Below are 18,846 nucleotides of genomic sequence, written 5' to 3' on the forward strand. Positions count from 1 at the left end.
AAGCCAAGAAGAAAGGTGGAGAACATGCAATGCCCCTTTATGATGGTGTGGTGGAGTTTTCTGTGTTTTCACTTGCAGTTGATTGCAAAAACTCAACATCTGGCAACAATATCGGGATGAAATATCTCTTTTTAGTTTGGGTAACTTAGATAAAGAAGTCGTCTGTAAAGTCAATGTTTGTTGAGCAAAAGATGGTACATACAGTACAAATACTCCAAATCATAAAGCTGGTATATTATTGGAGTGTGAAAATGTGTCCGGTAGATGTTATCGGGGATGGATGGAGGTGAAACATTCTGAGTCACAGGATAATGACCAGGATAATGATTCAATCATCCTTGATGGAAAATAGAGGCAGTGCAGAGCGTGACATCTAGGGTAGAGTGAAGCTGACAAAGTAGGACACCAAAGTACCAGCATCCATCCATGGTTCGGATCATGCTATACGGCATCACTAACAGGCCAACAAGGCAGTCTGCCACTGCCAGGGACATGACGAAGGAGTTTGTGTACCGATATGTAGCATATCCATCACAACACTAAATCTGAATGTTCAATTCTGCCATTCTGTTGACTAATTATAATGAAATACTTACACTAAACCTGTGTCTAAAAGAAGAAAATCAACAAGGTAGTTGGATTAATTTTATTCATTATTGATTAACTATGAAATCCATATTTATAATCCCTCGTGTTGGACGTACAGAAAGTGAGAATGTTTTAAGTACAAGTACATTATCCAAAACAAAACATGGCATGTAAGGAAGTATTTTCAAAGGAATTGGTGGTAATTAATGATTATCTTGATAAAATGTTTTTTTTACCAAATGACGCTGCTTTGCTAGATTTCAATATGCATTATTTGTATGTCTTTTATTACCTCCAATGTCTGTTATAGGTCTACCAGCATCTGTGCTACAGCCAGCAGTGTAAGTAAAAAGACTGCCAGTGAGCCCGTTGTGGGCACAGGGGGGCTGCTTGAAGTTGATGTGGACTCTGAAATATTAGAAAAAGCTAAGATTTAATGATTGTGAGGTTGTGTTGCCAGTGAAATTATCTGGAAAGAAAGTAAGGCAGTAAAATGAGGCAATAAAATGAAGTTGCAACAACTTACGTGTAGGGGCAGCAGTTGGAGCCACTGTAGCATTAGGGGCAGCAGTTGGAGTCACTGTAGCATTAGGGGCAGCAGTTGGAGCCACTGTAGCATTAGGGGCAGCAGTTGGAGCCACTGTAGCATTAGGGGCAGCAGTTGGAGCCACTGAAAAGCCACAAATAGCTAAGATTTTAGTGATTGTGAGGCTGTGTGGCCAGTGAAATGATATAGAAAGAAAGGCAAGGCAGTAAAATACCTTCACAACTTAAAAATATTAGCTTAAAATGAAGCTACATCCCAGATTGCAGCACTTATACTTTTGTATTTAAAAAGAAAAAGTTAAAAATATGTATACAACAAAATATGATCTTATACAAACCATAAAGTCAATGCAATTTTAGCTAAAAATATGTAGCTTCATTTTACATCACCAACAACTTACGTGCAGAAATGCTGCCTGGTACGATGCCAAGGGAGGAATTGGTGAGCGCACTGATGAATTGTGAAGTTGCATTGCTTGCTTCAGGAACTGAGCTCTTATTTTGGAACACAAGGGTGCTGTCAACCTTTACGGATCCACTCCTACAGTAACAGAGAAGGAGAACGGTACTTTGTAAAAAACGTAGCAGATATTTATAAAATAGTTGGCAGTTATTGAAATCTATTCTTACGTGAAATTGTTAATGATGGTGCGTTTGAAGGGGGATCCATAGAGATTTTTGGCCACTCGGTTAATCTGAGAAAGAATTTGCAATAAAAAATTAAAACTAACTGCTTTGTAAATCAAGTATGTTGCTATGGTAAATTTTGGGACATGTGGAACCAAAAGGAATTGTGAACAGAAAAGTGAACATTCCAACATAACGCAAAAATCAGTGTGTAAATGATTGAAATATCGATATTTAAAATATATATTTTAATGAGCTACAAAGCTTGTGTATTATTTTAGCAAGATTTACCTAATCAACAACCTTTGTTTTGCCTTTTTATGACAGCAATATTTAGTCAATTTTCTAAATATATAGAATTTTTGCCAATTTGAAATGGAAGGAAAACTGTATTATTGTTATAAAGATGGTATTTGGTTGTTGCTAGAATTGCACCAGGTTTTGAGTTGCTCTGGTAGTGTATGAACAAACATTTCGAAAAAAGAAACTGCCAGAATGAAATGAAATTAATTGTATTTACTTTGTTTACTGAGTTTAATTGTTTCACTAACATCACTTCTTGTCATAAATATCAAAAATGTAATTGATTCAATATAAGAATTCAACCCTTATGTCAACAAGATTTTGTCATAAAAACATTAAAAAAAATATTGTGTCGAATATTGGTTTAGAAGGACTACTTTTCTAATTTCTGTCTGGGACATGTCAAAAGGATTTAGCAAAAGGTATGTCAGTTTTGGTGGATATTGCTCTCAATTGAAGAAACAGTTAAATGACAAGAAAAAAAATCTAAATGACGTTACATACATTATGCGCTATCCTTTAGGTGCTGCGTTTTGATTTGCTACATCTATCGATGTTTAATGTTGTAAATGTCTTACTTTTTATTTTTAATAGTTTTCGTGAGTGTGATGCCATATTTCTTTATCAGAATGTATGTGCTACAACCGGCTCCTCATAGTTAGTAGCTAAATCTTTCTAAACAGTTAGATTGGTGAACTCTATAAAGGGTGATGATGACATTTGATCAGATGACACATAAATTCTGAATATTTGTGCTCTGTTTTGCACATACATTTTGCCAGGTAATGCAGAATAATTAAATTAAAAAAATAAATCTTCATCAGTTTAAAAATTGTAAGAAAAATTAGGATATCCATTGATAAGTATTGTAAGAATCTCAATTGATTTTGTGCACTGTTTTACAGCAAATATATCTTACCTCTTTGATGACTTCAACAGCCAACGCCTTAAAAGCCGCAGAGGATAGGTTCGAGAGGTTGGGTGTGAATGTTCGGCTGAGACTGAAAAGAAGGCGAAGGCTTCCCTCACTGGATGTCGGGGGATCAGTCAATGCAGGGGCCTCTGTAGCATTAGGGGCAGCAGTTGGGGCCACTGTTGCATTAATGGCAGCAGTTGGGGCCACTGTAGCATTAGGGGCAGATGTTGGGGCCACTGTAGCAATAGTGGCAGCAGTTGGGGCGACTGTAGCATTAGAGGCAGCAGATGGGGCCGAGGTTACATTGAAAGATGTAGGTACAGCTGTTGAAGTAGGAAGTCAGGTAAAAACAAAATTCATCTTGTGGTGTAATTTGATACAGCTTTGGAAGCAGTAACTTAAAACATGACAAAACAAAACATAACATCTCTTACTTGCAACAACGGTTGACACATTCACTGGCAGGGAGAAGATGGAACTGTTGGACGCTGCCTCCACTAGAGTGGTTTGCACCACAATAGCAACTGGCACTGAGCTGGCATTGGCAAAAACCAGCTCAGAATCTACCACCACAGAACCTTGTCTAGGAAAAAAATTATCATTATTCGTACCAGAAACTTGGAATCAAAGGTTAATATTTGTGAGATGACAATATTGGGTGGAACACACTGTGCATTTTTTTCCTTGTTTGATGAAGAGTCATGTCAAATACCTGAAAGAGCGTATCAAAGATCGAAGGAATCTTCTCCCAAATTTGTTTTTATAGATGTTATCAAGCTGGGGAAATGATACGTACAAATGGTTAAACATCATCTCAACATTAGGAGAGAGGTTTTGCAGGGATTTGCTTCGACCAAACTATTATGTAGTTTTAGTTGTTGTTATGCTCTTTTCATATCAGAGCTGGTGAATCAATTTGTAAACATTAAAAGATTCACACAAACATTGCTACAGTATTGATGGTTATGCTTCCTGTAATGCATATCCAAGCGCCTTGTTTTTTCATTTAGATTTGGACAGAAGGTATGATAAGGAATTTCAATATACTTACTGCAGCTGTTATTTTGTTTGCTAAATCTTTGAACTTTTGAGAATTTTTATCAGCAAATTCTGGTTCAAAATTTTGATTCAAGGTAAATCCCAGCTGTATTGTTGAGTCTGGTGCAGGAGCAGCTGTGGCTGTCGGTAGAGAACCAGTTGTGATTACTGGTTTTGGTGATGTTCCATTTACTAGAGGAGAGGTAGCATTTTACATAAGAATATCAGAAAAAATGATTAATTTAGCACAGAATGGTACAAGCTTGGGTTTTGGGTTTATATATATTTGACTAAAATAATAAAACAATAAATTGAGGGTTGGAGACTTTGTTACCTGATGGTGACTTGGTAGACATTAAGCTCATGTTGACTCCTGGTGAGGTCATGTTGACTCTTGGCGAGGTCATGTTGACATGTGGTGAGGTCATGTTGACTCTTGGCGAGGTCATGTTGACTCTTGGCGAGGTCATGTTGACTCTTGGCGAGGTCATGTTGACTCTTGGCGAGGTCACGTTGACTTGTGGTGTTGTCTTGTTTACTCTTGGCGAGGTAACATTGACTCCTGGCGAGGTCACGTTGACTCTTGGTGAGGTCATGTTGACTGTTGGCGAGGTCATGTTGACTTGTGGTGAGGTCATGTTGACTCTTGGTGAGGTCATTTTGACACTTGGCGAGGTCATGTTGACTCTTGACGAGGTCATGTTGACTCTTGGCGAGGTCATGTTGACTCCTGGCGAGGTCACGTTCACTCTTGGTGAGGTCATGTTGACTCTTGGTGAGGTCATGTTGACTGTTGGCGAGGTCATGTTGACTTGTGGTGAGGTCATGTTGACTCTTGGCGAGGTCATGTTGACTCCTGGCGAGGTCACATTCACTCTTGGTGAGGTCATGTTGACACTTGGCGAGGTCATGTTGACTCTTGACGAGGTCATGTTGACTCTTAGTGTGGTCATGTTGACTGCTGGTGAGGTCACTGTGGCATTAGGGGCAGCAGTTTGGGCCGCTGTTACATTGACAGATGTAGGTACAGCTATTGATGTAGAAAGTCAGGTAAAAACAACATTCATCTGGTTGTAGAACTTGAAGCAGCTTTGGAAGCAGTAACATAAAACATGTCAAAACAAAACTTAACCAATTCTCACCTGCAACAATGGTTGAAACATTCACTGGTAGGGAGAAGTTGGAACTGTTGGACGCTGCCTCCACTAGAGTGGTTTGCGCCAAATTAGCAACTGGCACTGAGCTGGCATTGGCAAAAATCAGCTCAGAATCTACCACCACGGAACCTTGTCTAAGAGAAAAATAATCATTATTCGTAACAAAAAACTTGGAATCAAAAGTAAGTATTTGTGAGATGACAATATTGGGTGGAACACACTATGCATTTTTTTCCTTGTTTGATGAAGAGTCATGTCAAATACCTGAAAGAGCGTATCAAAGATCGAAGGAATCTTCTCCCAAATTTGTTTTTATAGATGTTATCAAGCTGGGGAGATGATTCGTGTAAATGGTTAAACATCATCTCAACATTAGGACAGAGGTTTTGCAGGGATTTGCTATGACCAAACTATTATGTAGTTTTAGTTGTTACTGTTATGCTCTTTTCATATCAGAGCTGGTGAATCCATTTGTAAACATTAAAAGATTCACCAAAACATTGCTACAGTATTGATGGTTCTGCTTCCTGTAATGCATATCCAAGCGCCTTGTTTTTTTCATTTAAATTTGGACAGAAGGTATGATAAGGAATTTCAATATACTTACTACAGCTGTTATTTTGTTTGCTAAATCTTTGAACTTTTGAGAATTTTTATCAGCAAATTCTGGTTCAAAATTTTGATTCAAGCTAAATCCCAGCTGTATTGTTGAGTCTGGTGCAGGAGCAGCTGTGGCTGTCGGTAGAGAACCAGTTGTGATTACTGGTTTTGGTGATGTTCCATTTACTAGAGGAGAGGTAGCATTTTACATAAGAATATCAGAAAAAATGATTAATTTAGCACAGAATTGTACAAGCTTGGGTTTTGGGTTTATATATATTTGACTAAAATAATAAAACAATGTATTGAGGGTTGGAGACTTTGTTACCTGATGATGACTTGGTAGACATTAAGCTCATGTTGACTCCTGGTGAGGTCATGTTGACTCTTGGCGAGGTCATGTTGACTTGTGGTGAGGTCATGTTGACTCTTGGCGAGGTCATGTTTACTCTTGGCGAGGTAACATTGACTCCTGGCGAGGTCACGTTGACTCTTGGTGAGGTCATGTTGACTGTTGGCGAGGTCATGTTGACTTGTGGTGAGGTCATGTTGACTCTTGGTGAGGTCATTTTGACACTTGGCGAGGTCATGTTGACTCTTGACGAGGTCATGTTGACTCTTGGCGAGGTCATGTTGACTCCTGGCGAGGTCACGTTCACTCTTGGTGAGGTCATGTTGACACTTGGCGAGGTCATGTTGACTCTTGGTGAGGTCATGTTGACACTTGGCGAGGTCATGTTGACTCTTGGGGAGGTCATGTTGACTCCTGGCGAGGTCACGTTCACTCTTGGTGAGGTCATGTTGACTCTTGACGAGGTCATGTTGACTCTTGACGAGGTCATGTTGACTCTTAGTGTGGTCATGTTGACTGCTGGTGAGGTCACTGTGGCATTAGGGGCAGCAGTTTGGGCCGCTGTTACATTGACAGATGTAGGTACAGCTATTGATTTAGAAAGTCAGGTAAAAACAACATTCATCTGGTTGTAGAACTTGAAGCAGCTTTGGAAGCAGTAACATAAAACATGTCAAAACAAAACTTAACCAATTCTCACCTGCAACAATGGTTGAAACATTCACTGGTAGGGAGAAGTTGGAACTGTTGGACGCTGCCTCCACTAGAGTGGTTTGCGCCAAATTAGCAACTGGCACTGAGCTGGCATTGGCAAAAATCAGCTCAGAATCTACCACCACGGAACCTTGTCTAAGAGAAAAATAATCATTATTCGTAACAAAAAACTTGGAATCAAAAGTAAGTATTTGTGAGATGACAATATTGGGTGGAACACACTATGCATTTTTTTCCTTGTTTGATGAAGAGTCATGTCAAATACCTGAAAGAGCGTATCAAAGATCGAAGGAATCTTCTCCCAAATTTGTTTTTATAGATGTTATCAAGCTGGGGAGATGATACGTGTAAATGGTTAAACATCATCTCAACATTAGGACAGAGGTTTTGCAGGGATTTGCTATGACCAAACTATTATGTAGTTTTAGTTGTTACTGTTATGCTCTTTTCATATCAGAGCTGGTGAATCCATTTGTAAACATTAAAAGATTCACCAAAACATTGCTACAGTATTGATGGTTCTGCTTCCTGTAATGCATATCCAAGCGCCTTGTTTTTTTCATTTAGATTTGGACAGAAGGTATGATAAGGAATTTCAATATACTTACTACAGCTGTTATTTTGTTTGCTAAATCTTTGAACTTTTGAGAATTTTTATCAGCAAATTCTGGTTCAAAATTTTGATTCAAGCTAAATCCCAGCTGTATTGTTGAGTCTGGTGCAGGAGCAGCTGTGGCTGTCGGTAGAGAACCAGTTGTGATTACTGGTTTTGGTGATGTTCCATTTACTAGAGGAGAGGTAGAATTTTACATAAGAATATCAGAAAAAATGATTAATTTAGCACAGAATTGTACAAGCTTGGGTTTTGGGTTTATATATATTTGACTAAAATAATAAAACAATGTATTGAGGGTTGGAGACTTTGTTACCTGATGATGACTTGGTAGACATTAAGCTCATGTTGACTCCTGGTGAGGTCATGTTGACTCTTGGCGAGGTCATGTTGACTTGTGGTGAGGTCATGTTGACTCTTGGCGAGGTCATGTTTACTCTTGGCGAGGTAACATTGACTCCTGGCGAGGTCACGTTGACTCTTGGTGAGGTCATGTTGACTGTTGGCGAGGTCATGTTGACTTGTGGTGAGGTCATGTTGACTCTTGGTGAGGTCATTTTGACACTTGGCGAGGTCATGTTGACTCTTGACGAGGTCATGTTGACTCTTGGCGAGGTCATGTTGACTCCTGGCGAGGTCACGTTCACTCTTGGTGAGGTCATGTTGACACTTGGCGAGGTCATGTTGACTCTTGGTGAGGTCATGTTGACACTTGGCGAGGTCATGTTGACTCTTGGGGAGGTCATGTTGACTCCTGGCGAGGTCACGTTCACTCTTGGTGAGGTCATGTTGACACTTGGCGAGGTCATGTTGACTCTTGACGAGGTCATGTTGACTCTTAGTGTGGTCATGTTGACTGCTGGTGAGGTCACTGTGGCATTAGGGGCAGCAGTTTGGGCCGCTGTTACATTGACAGATGTAGGTACAGCTATTGATGTAGAAAGTCAGGTAAAAACAACATTCATCTGGTTGTAGAACTTGAAGCAGCTTTGGAAGCAGTAACATAAAACATGTCAAAACAAAACTTAACCAATTCTCACCTGCAACAATGGTTGAAACATTCACTGGTAGGGAGAAGTTGGAACTGTTGGACGCTGCCTCCACTAGAGTGGTTTGCGCCAAATTAGCAACTGGCACTGAGCTGGCATTGGCAAAAATCAGCTCAGAATCTACCACCACGGAACCTTGTCTAAGAGAAAAATAATCATTATTCGTAACAAAAAACTTGGAATCAAAAGTAAGTATTTGTGAGATGACAATATTGGGTGGAACACACTATGCATTTTTTTCCTTGTTTGATGAAGAGTCATGTCAAATACCTGAAAGAGCGTATCAAAGATCGAAGGAATCTTCTCCCAAATTTGTTTTTATAGATGTTATCAAGCTGGGGAGATGATACGTGTAAATGGTTAAACATCCTCTCAACATTAGGACAGAGGTTTTGCAGGGATTTGCTTCGACCAAACTATTATGTAGTTTTAGTTGTTACTCTTATGCTCTTTTCATATCAGAGCTGGTGAATCCATTTGTAAACATTAAAAGATTCACCAAAACATTGCTACAGTATTGATGGTTCTGCTTCCTGTAATGCATATACAAGCGCCTTGTTTTTTTCATTTAGATTTGGACAGAAGGTATGATAAAGAATTTCAATATACTTACTACAGCTGTTATTTTGTTTGCTAAATCTTTGAACTTTTGAGAATTTTTATCAGCAAATTCTGGTTCAAAATTTTGATTCAAGCTAAATCCCAGCTGTATTGTTGAGTCTGGTGCAGGAGCAGCTGTGGCTGTCGGTAGAGAACGAGTTGTGATTACTGGTTTTGGTGATGTTCCATTTACTAGAGGAGAGGTAGCATTTTACATAAGAATATCAGAAAAAATGATTAATTTAGCACAGAATTGTACAAGCTTGGGTTTTGGGTTTATATATATTTGACTAAAATAATAAAACAATGTATTGAGGGTTGGAGACTTTGTTACCTGATGATGACTTGGTAGACATTAAGCTCATGTTGACTCCTGGCGAGGTCATGTTGACTCTTGGCGAGGTCATGTTGACTTGTGGTGAGGTCATGTTGACTCTTGGCGAGGTCATGTTTACTCTTGGCGAGGTAACATTGACTCCTGGCGAGGTCACGTTGACTCTTGGTGAGGTCATGTTGACTGTTGGCGAGGTCATGTTGACTTGTGGTGAGGTCATGTTGACTCTTGGTGAGGTCATTTTGACACTTGGCGAGGTCATGTTGACTCTTGACGAGGTCATGTTGACTCTTGGCGAGGTCATGTTGACTCCTGGCGAGGTCACGTTCACTCTTGGTGAGGTCATGTTGACACTTGGTGAGGTCATGTTGACTCCTGGCGAGGTCACGTTCACTCTTGGTGAGGTCATGTTGACACTTGGCGAGGTCATGTTGACTCTTGACGAGGTCATGTTGACTCTTGACGAGGTCATGTTGACTCTTAGTGTGGTCATGTTGACTGCTGGTGAGGTCACTGTGGCATTAGGGGCAGCAGTTTGGGCCGCTGTTACATTGACAGATGTAGGTACAGCTATTGATGTAGAAAGTCAGGTAAAAACAACATTCATCTGGTTGTAGAACTTGAAGCAGCTTTGGAAGCAGTAACATAAAACATGTCAAAACACAACTTAACCAATTCTCACCTGCAACAATGGTTGAAACATTCACTGGTAGGGAGAAGTTGGAACTGTTGGACGCTGCCTCCACTAGAGTGGTTTGCGCCAAATTAGCAACTGGCACTGAGCTGGCATTGGCAAAAATCAGCTCAGAATCTACCACCACGGAACCTTGTCTAAGAGAAAAATAATCATTATTCGTAACAAAAAACTTGGAATCAAAAGTAAGTATTTGTGAGATGACAATATTGGGTGGAACACACTATGCATTTTTTTCCTTGTTTGATGAAGAGTCATGTCAAATACCTGAAAGAGCGTATTAAAGATCGAAGGAATCTTCTCCCAAATTTGTTTTTATAGATGTTATCAAGCTGGGGAGATGATACGTGTAAATGGTTAAACATCCTCTCAACATTAGGACAGAGGTTTTGCAGGGATTTGCTTCGACCAAACTATTATGTAGTTTTAGTTGTTACTCTTATGCTCTTTTCATATCAGAGCTGGTGAATCCATTTGTAAACATTAAAAGATTCACCAAAACATTGCTACAGTATTGATGGTTCTGCTTCCTGTAATGCATATACAAGCGCCTTGTTTTTTTCATTTAGATTTGGACAGAAGGTATGATAAAGAATTTCAATATACTTACTACAGCTGTTATTTTGTTTGCTAAATCTTTGAACTTTTGAGAATTTTTATCAGCAAATTCTGGTTCAAAATTTTGATTCAAGCTAAATCCCAGCTGTATTGTTGAGTCTGGTGCAGGAGCAGCTGTGGCTGTCGGTAGAGAACGAGTTGTGATTACTGGTTTTGGTGATGTTCCATTTACTAGAGGAGAGGTAGCATTTTACATAAGAATATCAGAAAAAATGATTAATTTAGCACAGAATTGTACAAGCTTGGGTTTTGGGTTTATATATATTTGACTAAAATAATAAAACAATGTATTGAGGGTTGGAGACTTTGTTACCTGATGATGACTTGGTAGACATTAAGCTCATGTTGACTCCTGGCGAGGTCATGTTGACTCTTGGCGAGGTCATGTTGACTTGTGGTGAGGTCATGTTGACTCTTGGCGAGGTCATGTTTACTCTTGGCGAGGTCATGTTGACTCCTGGCGAGGTCACGTTCACTCTTGGTGAGGTCATGTTGACTGTTGGCGAGGTCATGTTGACTTGTGGTGAGGTCATGTTGACTCTTGGTGAGGTCATTTTGACACTTGGCGAGGTCATGTTGACTCTTGACGAGGTCATGTTGACTCTTGGCGAGGTCATGTTGACTCCTGGCGAGGTCACGTTCACTCTTGGTGAGGTCATGTTGACACTTGGCGAGGTCATGATGACTCTTGGTGAGGTCATGTTGACTCCTGGCGAGGTCACGTTCACTCTTGGTGAGGTCATGTTGACACTTGGCGAGGTCATGTTGACTCTTGACGAGGTCATGTTGACTCTTGACGAGGTCATGTTGACTCTTAGTGTGGTCATGTTGACTGCTGGTGAGGTCACTGTGGCATTAGGGGCAGCAGTTTGGGCCGCTGTTACATTGACAGATGTAGGTACAGCTATTGATGTAGAAAGTCAGGTAAAAACAACATTCATCTGGTTGTAGAACTTGAAGCAGCTTTGGAAGCAGTAACATAAAACATGTCAAAACACAACTTAACCAATTCTCACCTGCAACAATGGTTGAAACATTCACTGGTAGGGAGAAGTTGGAACTGTTGGACGCTGCCTCCACTAGAGTGGTTTGCGCCAAATTAGCAACTGGCACTGAGCTGGCATTGGCAAAAATCAGCTCAGAATCTACCACCACGGAACCTTGTCTAAGAGAAAAATAATCATTATTCGTAACAAAAAACTTGGAATCAAAAGTAAGTATTTGTGAGATGACAATATTGGGTGGAACACACTATGCATTTTTTTCCTTGTTTGATGAAGAGTCATGTCAAATACCTGAAAGAGCGTATCAAAGATCGAAGGAATCTTCTCCCAAATTTGTTTTTATAGATGTTATCAAGCTGGGGAGATGATACGTGTAAATGGTTAAACATCCTCTCAACATTAGGATAGAGGTTTTGCAGGGATTTGCTTCGACCAAACTATTATGTAGTTTTAGTTGTTACTCTTATGCTCTTTTCATATCAGAGCTGGTGAATCCATTTGTAAACATTAAAAGATTCACCAAAACATTGCTACAGTATTGATGGTTCTGCTTCCTGTAATGCATATACAAGCGCCTTGTTTTTTTCATTTAGATTTGGACAGAAGGTATGATAAAGAATTTCAATATACTTACTGCAGCTGTTATTGTGTTTGCTAAATCTTTGAACTTTTGAGAATTTTTATCAGCAAATCCTGGTTCAAAATTTTGATTCAAGCTAAATCCCAGCTGTATTGTTGAGTCTGATGCAGGAGCAGCTGTGGCTGTCGGTAGAGAACCAGTTGTGAGAACTGGTTTTGGTGATGTTCCATTTACTAGAGGAGAGGTAGCATTTTACGTAAGAATATCAGAAAAAAAGGATTAATTTAGCACAAAATTGTAAAGCTTTGGTTTTGGGTTAATATGTATTTGACTAAAATAATAAAACAATGTATTGCGGGTTGGAGTCTTTGTTACCTGATGGTGACTTGGTAGACATTAAGCTCATGTTGACTCCTGGTGAGGTCATGTTGACTCTTGGCGAAGTCACGTTGACTTGTGGTGACGTCTTGTTTACTCTTGGCGAGGTCATGTTGACTCTTGGCGAGGTCACGTGGACTTGTGGTGAGGTCATGTTGACTCTTGGTGAGGTCATTTTGACACTTGGCGAGGTCATGTTGACTCTTGACGAGGTCATGTTGACTCTTGGCGAGGTCACGTTGACTTGTGGTGACGTCTTGTTTACTCTTGGCGAGGTCACGTTGACTTGTGGTGACGTCTTGTTTACTCTTGGCGAGGTAATATTGACTCCTGGCGAGGTCACGTTGACTCTTGGTGAGGTCATGTTGACTTGTGGTGAGGTCATGTTGACTCTTGGTGGGGTCCTGTTGACCACTGGCGATGTCACGTTGACTCTTGTCGAGGTCATGTTGACTCTTGGCGAGGTCACGTTGACTCTTGGCGAGGTCATGTTGACTCTTGGCGAGGTCATGTGTACTCTTGGCGAGGTCACGTTGACTCTTGGTGAGCTCAAGTTGACTCTTGGTGAGGTCATGTTGACTCTTGATGAGGTAATGTTGACTCTTGTCGAGATCATGTTGACTATTGGCGAGGTCATGTTGACTCTTGGTGGGGTCCTGTTGACCACTGGTGAGGTCACGTTGACTCTTGGCGAGGTCATGTTGACTCTTGTTGGGGTCCTGTTGACCACTGGTGAGGTCATGTTGACTCTTGTCGAGGTCATGTTGACTCTTGGCGAGGTCACGTTGACTCTTGGCGAGGTCATGTTGACTCTTGGTGGGGTCCGGTTGACCACTGGTGAGGTCACGTTGACTCTTGGCGAGGTCACGTTGACTCTTGTCGAGGACACGTTGACTCTTGGTGGGGTCCTGTTGACCACTGATGAGGTCACTTTGACTCTTGGCGAGGTCACGTTGACTCTTGTCGAGGTCATGTTGACTCTTGGCGAGGTCACGTTGACTCTTGTCGAGGTCATGTTGACTCTTGGCGAGGTCATGTTGACTCTTGGTGGGGTCCGGTTGACCACTGGTGAGGTCACGTTGACTCTTGGCGAGGTCACGTTGACTCTTGTCGAGGTCATGTTGACTCTTGGCGAGGACATGTTGACTCTTGGTGGGGTCCTGTTGACCACTGATGAGGTCCCTTTGACTCTTGGCGAGGTCACGTTGACTCTTGTCGAGGTCATGTTGACTCTTGGCGAGGTCACGTTGACTCTTGTCGAGGTCATGTTGACTCTTGGCGAGGTCATGTTGACTCTTGGTGGGGTCATGTTGACCACTGGTGAGGTTACGTTGACTCTTGGTGAGCTCATGTTGACTTTTTGTGAGGTCACATTGACTCTTGGTGAGGTCACTGTGGCATTCGTGGCAGCAGTTTGGGCCGCTGTTACATTGGCAGATGTAGGTACAGCTGTTAATATAGAAAGTCAGGTACAAGCAACATTAATTTTGTTGTATAACTCGAAGCAGCTTTGGAAGTAGTAACATAAAACATGACAAAACAAAACATAACCATGCACTCCAATTGAAAAGCTGTGCTCTGAGTCAAGATAGAACAAAAAAAGCCACTGTCTCACACACACACAAAACAAGCATCCAACGTAACAAATACCTGCCAGCAGTAGAATACATATTAGAGGTCCCATCATTCTTTTTGCTGGTCCCTATGAAATATAATAACACATTGCAAATACATGATGAATGAGGTTTTGCGTACAGACATATGATACAATTCAAAGTTCCAATTTTCAGCTATAGGAGAAGCTTTTTTAGAAAGGCTTTGTCTCAACTCAAAGGCCAGTTTAATCGTTAATTTCATTGAAATTCAAAGAGAATCTGTAGTATCTGGTAATTTCATTGATCTAAATAACTAGGGTTAGTGTTGGAAATATCTCTTAGGGTGGAAGATGCGATTCAACCGCACAACACATAACAACTAGAGAAGTGACAAAAGGGATTAATTAACATCTATTTGGACTGTTCCAAATAAAACTTTATTGCAAATCTGTATTTGGCCAAATAAATGGGAAGAAATAAGGTGAAAAAAAGCTAATAGTGCTTTTTGTTGTATTTGTTGTAATTGTTTCATTATTTGTTTGATTCCATAAGAAATAGAGTTAATGCAGCTTCCGTAACATGGTTTATTTTAAGAAGCTTAATTAACAAGAAGTGCTTATACTTTGTCAAAGACTGGATGTAGCATGATACGTGATATTTCGTCATGAGAATTGATATGTGATCTTGTATCGAGAGCGCGTTCCGCTCACTCTTTTCCAAGAATTCTGGTCATTATGAGAAAATCCAAAAATTCCTTGGATGTTGTCGTCCTCTGCGTTTCACTCACTGAAACTCATCCTCCTAATCTAGCAACAATCACCTAGGTGACTAATAGGGATGAGCGAGTACAGCATTATCTGTATCTGTATCAGTATCTGTTGAACCATATGAATTATCTGTATCCGTATCTGTACTCGGATTGGGCGGGGCCTAACCCGGAAGTGGGCTGGGCTTAACCCGGAAGTAGGAAGTATTTTATCCGTAAATTGTCGGGTTGTCTTGAAATGGGTGAGTATCCGGCTCATCTCTAGTGACTAATGCACACATTTGGACACACAAGTATGAGAATTTTTTTTATTTCTCACTCTATCATGAATATATTGTCAAAACCTGCTGGTCAAGATTCAAGCAGAACGTGCGTGTTCCGTCTACAAGACAACCAAAGATTTTAGCAAAAGTCGTTCTCTCAAGACCAAAGCTCAATTCATGCAGAGTATAAAGAAAATTGTGAACCACGGAAATCCTTTATTTGACCGCTGATTAGCTTATGAGGCATATACTGTAAATGTCTTTGGGGATTAAATTCAAAGAGGTTCAAAAAAAAGTCTAATGAATTATTTAACTCCTCAGACATCCTTATGCTTCAGTTCATCTTTGGCCCTAAGCAATGGAACTGAACTGTATTGTTTTTGTATGTTGTTTGAAACTACATTTCTTTACTTCACTTTATAACTTTACCTCAAGTTTATTCCAAAAATACATATTTCTTTGTTAATTAGGGCCTGAGCCGACAGAAATTTGGGCAAAGCCCTATTGTGTTTGAAAGAATTATTTGTTATAACAATTTCTTGAGATAAATATTAAATTAACCCTCCTGCTATGTTCGTTTCTTAGGTACAGCAATGATGCTCCCGGGTCAATTTGACCCGGTGCATGTTAAATCTTCCAAATGTTGTCAGAAACCAAAAAAACCTATGAAATATAGTTTTTACCTCATCATCAACACCTTAACTAACAATTCAATCAGTTTTTAATGGAATGAAGTTATTTGCTCCTCCATAATTCATAGTTAAATTAGTATAACTCACTCGTTTTAATGAAAAATAGTCTGCTCAGACATTATTTTAGGTACATTTGAAAAACCTAGACATAATTTGCATTAGTCTACCATAACATGTATTTTTTGCTAGATTTTATTATTTTTTTGAAGAAAAAAAAATGTCATGGGGTGATGTAGATAAATAGAGATGAGACACCTATGCTGTTCAGGGTCATATTGACCCGCTAACTCAAAATCAAGCCAAATGAGTAAATAAGAATTTCTATTGAAAGTAAACTTCATTGATAGTGTTAAGAAACAGACATTTACAAAAATGAACAAGAGATGAGCAAAATTCACGAGGTGTGTGTATGCGTGTGTATGCGTGGGTGTGTGTGTGTGTGTGTCTACACAGCACATGAGTGACATGTCGTCACGGTGTGCTTTGTGCAAATAAATTTTGCACATGTCGCACATGTTGTGCTTGTCTTGTTGTCATATCGCCCTGCCTGTCTCTGCATCCCACAGGCTGGCTACCGATTCATCTTTTGACCTATAGACCCCAGCAAGGACGAGAAGCCGCAAATATGCATGAAAATGCATTTCGTCCAGCTCCTTCCAATCCTCCCCCAAAACACGTCTCCTTTCTAGATTAGTCATCTTGAGAATTACTTTTTGTAATGACTTTGGGAGGACCAGCTCAAAAGCTGACTTGATGTCTGTGACACGACTCACTGCCATCCTGGTTGGGCCTGGCACAGTCTTTATAATATTTTCGGCAGTCAGTCTCAGCTGACTTGCGTTAGGTGAGGATGACCACTGTATTTCCCGATTTTTTGAAAGGAATGTTTCGCTTGGAACAGATATTATACTTTCCTCATCCGATGTTTCAGAATCCGAATTTCATCTCAAGATGGTCTTCATCTTCGGACACATCCTCCTCTATTTCGCAGTTGCGATCAAAGATGAGCTCCAGAGCCTCCAGGGCCGTCATTCTTTTTTTGCTCATAGTTTTTTACTGAGCTGCTGAGTTGTAGGCATGCTCTTCAGAGTGTAATGTTTGTAAGATTCCACAGCAACCCTTTTGTATGTGGCCGGGGTTTTCCCACCAAAATAGTATATTTATTTCTTGTACAGGTGGGGGCCGTTAGAAAGAGAGTGCATCTGAGACGCACGTCTGGTTCATGTGGGGGGATGGGCACATAAGTGCAGGACAGAGATCGGTTCCAATAACAAACACTTGATTGTTTTGTTTGAAGTTTGAAATGTGGACAACTTTATATGTGGGGATGTGAACAAGTGTGTGTGTGTGTGTGTGTGTGTGTGTGTGTGTGTGGGGGGTGTTAGAGAGAGAAATGTGGTGAAGAGTGAATAAGAAAGACAGTCTCACATTTTCAAAGAAAGAAATGGTCTAAACTTGACACTTCTGACCCCTTGTAGCCTCCACGTTCACTGCCGGGTCAAATTGACCCGAACATCATCTCTGTAATATAAACCTGCAGGGGGGGGGTTTCAAATGCATGATATTTTTTTTTCTTTTTTTTTTTACGTTGGTTACACTAATTAAGCCAAGCAGAAGAAGTTTCATACAAAAAAAGTACTTTCAAATATTTTTTCTAGATTTTGAAATTTTGAAACGGGTCAATTTGACCCGCAACATGACAGGAGGGTTAATTAATATGAATAAGATATACTTTTAATAATGCTTTTTATAATCAGGTTTGACACATTTGAAATCAAAAATGCATTCAAGCATATACCTGAAAAGGTTGAGTTTATAAAAAATAAGGTAATTAAAAGTTATTTCTTTGATTCTGAGCCTAATCATAAAATCTATTTTAAAGTCACAAATGGAGATGTAAAAAAACAACCAAATCAAAAGTACATCAGTATTCATGCATACATTTAACATTGAAAAAACTAAAGCTATATAAATGGCTCACTAACTGATCTTTCTAAAAGTCAAATATTTACTAATTTCTCATAAAAAATTGGACATGTTATATAAATGTACATCTAGATCAACATACATTTTTGATTTCTTACCATGGTGGAGGCCCTCCGTGCAGCAATATTGTAATATTGCGACAATTCTTGAAGGAATGGTACAAGTTGACCCAAAGAAGGTAGCGGACACCTCGGAGACGTGAAGGTGGAAGTGAAGGCTTGGCAGTGTCTGAGGCTTTTATAGGAGAATTCTTTTAATACCTTGAACAGATCTTGAAAGACTTGTTCTGCTGTGTTAAACTTCTATACAAAGAAGGAGGTAGGACCGAAAGCAAACTGTGTTGTGAATGCAGGGGGAATGTGGGTGAGATGATGGATTAGTTGAGAGCTTTGAATACAATGCAATGAAAGCATCCTGGCTTTTTTCAACATCAATAAGGTGCGTCAGTACAGTCTTTCTTATGCTGCACAGCTGATTTAATCTAAAAGCTCAGTAACTTTTTCAATCTCAAGTAATGCAACCGTTTCCGCACCAAGCAATGCCCATCAGCTTTTTTTTCCAAATAATTTCTTATTTTCTTTACTTTAATTTGAAAGTTTAGACTATCTACACACATGCTATTTCTTATTCAAATAAGACAATCCTTAATCAATGTGCTACTTATTACATTTAAACCTGGAATATGTTTGCTTCCTAATTGGCAGCCACACTGAAAGTATCAAGCTTTCACATTTTGTAGAGCTGCATTAGCGTCACTATACCCTTTAACTTTAACTTTTAACTTTGTTAAAGGGTAAACTATGGAATGTCACTTTTTATCCCATACTGTGCTT

At 39.9% G+C, this 18,846-nt stretch overlaps 2 protein-coding genes and 1 long non-coding RNA gene across 5 annotated transcripts; all 3 read right to left on the bottom strand.

Moving 5' to 3' along the window:
- Positions 1-703: 703 nt before the first annotated feature.
- Positions 704-4,469, bottom strand: LOC119217613 (mucin-2-like). 3 transcript variants are annotated; one of them, XM_062564601.1, is made up of 9 exons: positions 4,353-4,469; positions 4,032-4,210; positions 3,693-3,757; positions 3,415-3,563; positions 2,984-3,303; positions 1,765-1,829; positions 1,536-1,675; positions 1,115-1,198; positions 704-996 (listed from the first exon to the last, which is right to left on the bottom strand). In XM_062564601.1, the coding sequence occupies exons 1-9, from the start codon at positions 4,465-4,467 to the stop codon at positions 893-895; spliced, it is 1,221 nt and encodes a 406-aa protein (XP_062420585.1). In that variant the 5' UTR covers positions 4,468-4,469; the 3' UTR covers positions 704-892. The 3 variants fall into 3 exon arrangements, with proteins under 3 accessions (XP_062420585.1, XP_062420584.1, XP_062420586.1); XM_062564600.1 differs by having other exon boundaries at positions 1,115-1,258; XM_062564602.1 differs by lacking the exon at positions 1,115-1,198.
- Positions 4,470-4,736: 267 nt separating this feature from the next.
- On the bottom strand, positions 4,737-9,489 carry LOC134132706 (uncharacterized). Its single transcript, XM_062564374.1, has 13 exons — positions 9,438-9,489; positions 9,117-9,295; positions 8,774-8,838; positions 8,495-8,643; positions 8,207-8,355; positions 7,107-7,171; positions 6,828-6,976; positions 6,104-6,286; positions 5,783-5,961; positions 5,440-5,504; positions 5,161-5,309; positions 4,894-5,021; positions 4,737-4,748 (listed from the first exon to the last, which is right to left on the bottom strand). Exons 1-13 carry the CDS (start codon positions 9,487-9,489, stop codon positions 4,737-4,739), a joined length of 1,524 nt encoding a protein of 507 aa, XP_062420358.1.
- A 4,476-nt stretch (positions 9,490-13,965) lies between these two features.
- LOC119217614 (uncharacterized) lies at positions 13,966-18,222 on the bottom strand. Its single transcript, XR_009956894.1, has 3 exons — positions 18,112-18,222; positions 14,362-14,413; positions 13,966-14,160 (listed from the first exon to the last, which is right to left on the bottom strand). It is a non-coding gene; the product is annotated as an uncharacterized LOC119217614 (long non-coding RNA).
- Positions 18,223-18,846: the final 624 nt, after the last annotated feature.

The sequence above is a fragment of the Pungitius pungitius genome, chromosome 9, assembly GCF_949316345.1.
Source record: "Pungitius pungitius chromosome 9, fPunPun2.1, whole genome shotgun sequence".
NCBI lineage: Eukaryota > Metazoa > Chordata > Actinopteri > Perciformes > Gasterosteidae > Pungitius > Pungitius pungitius.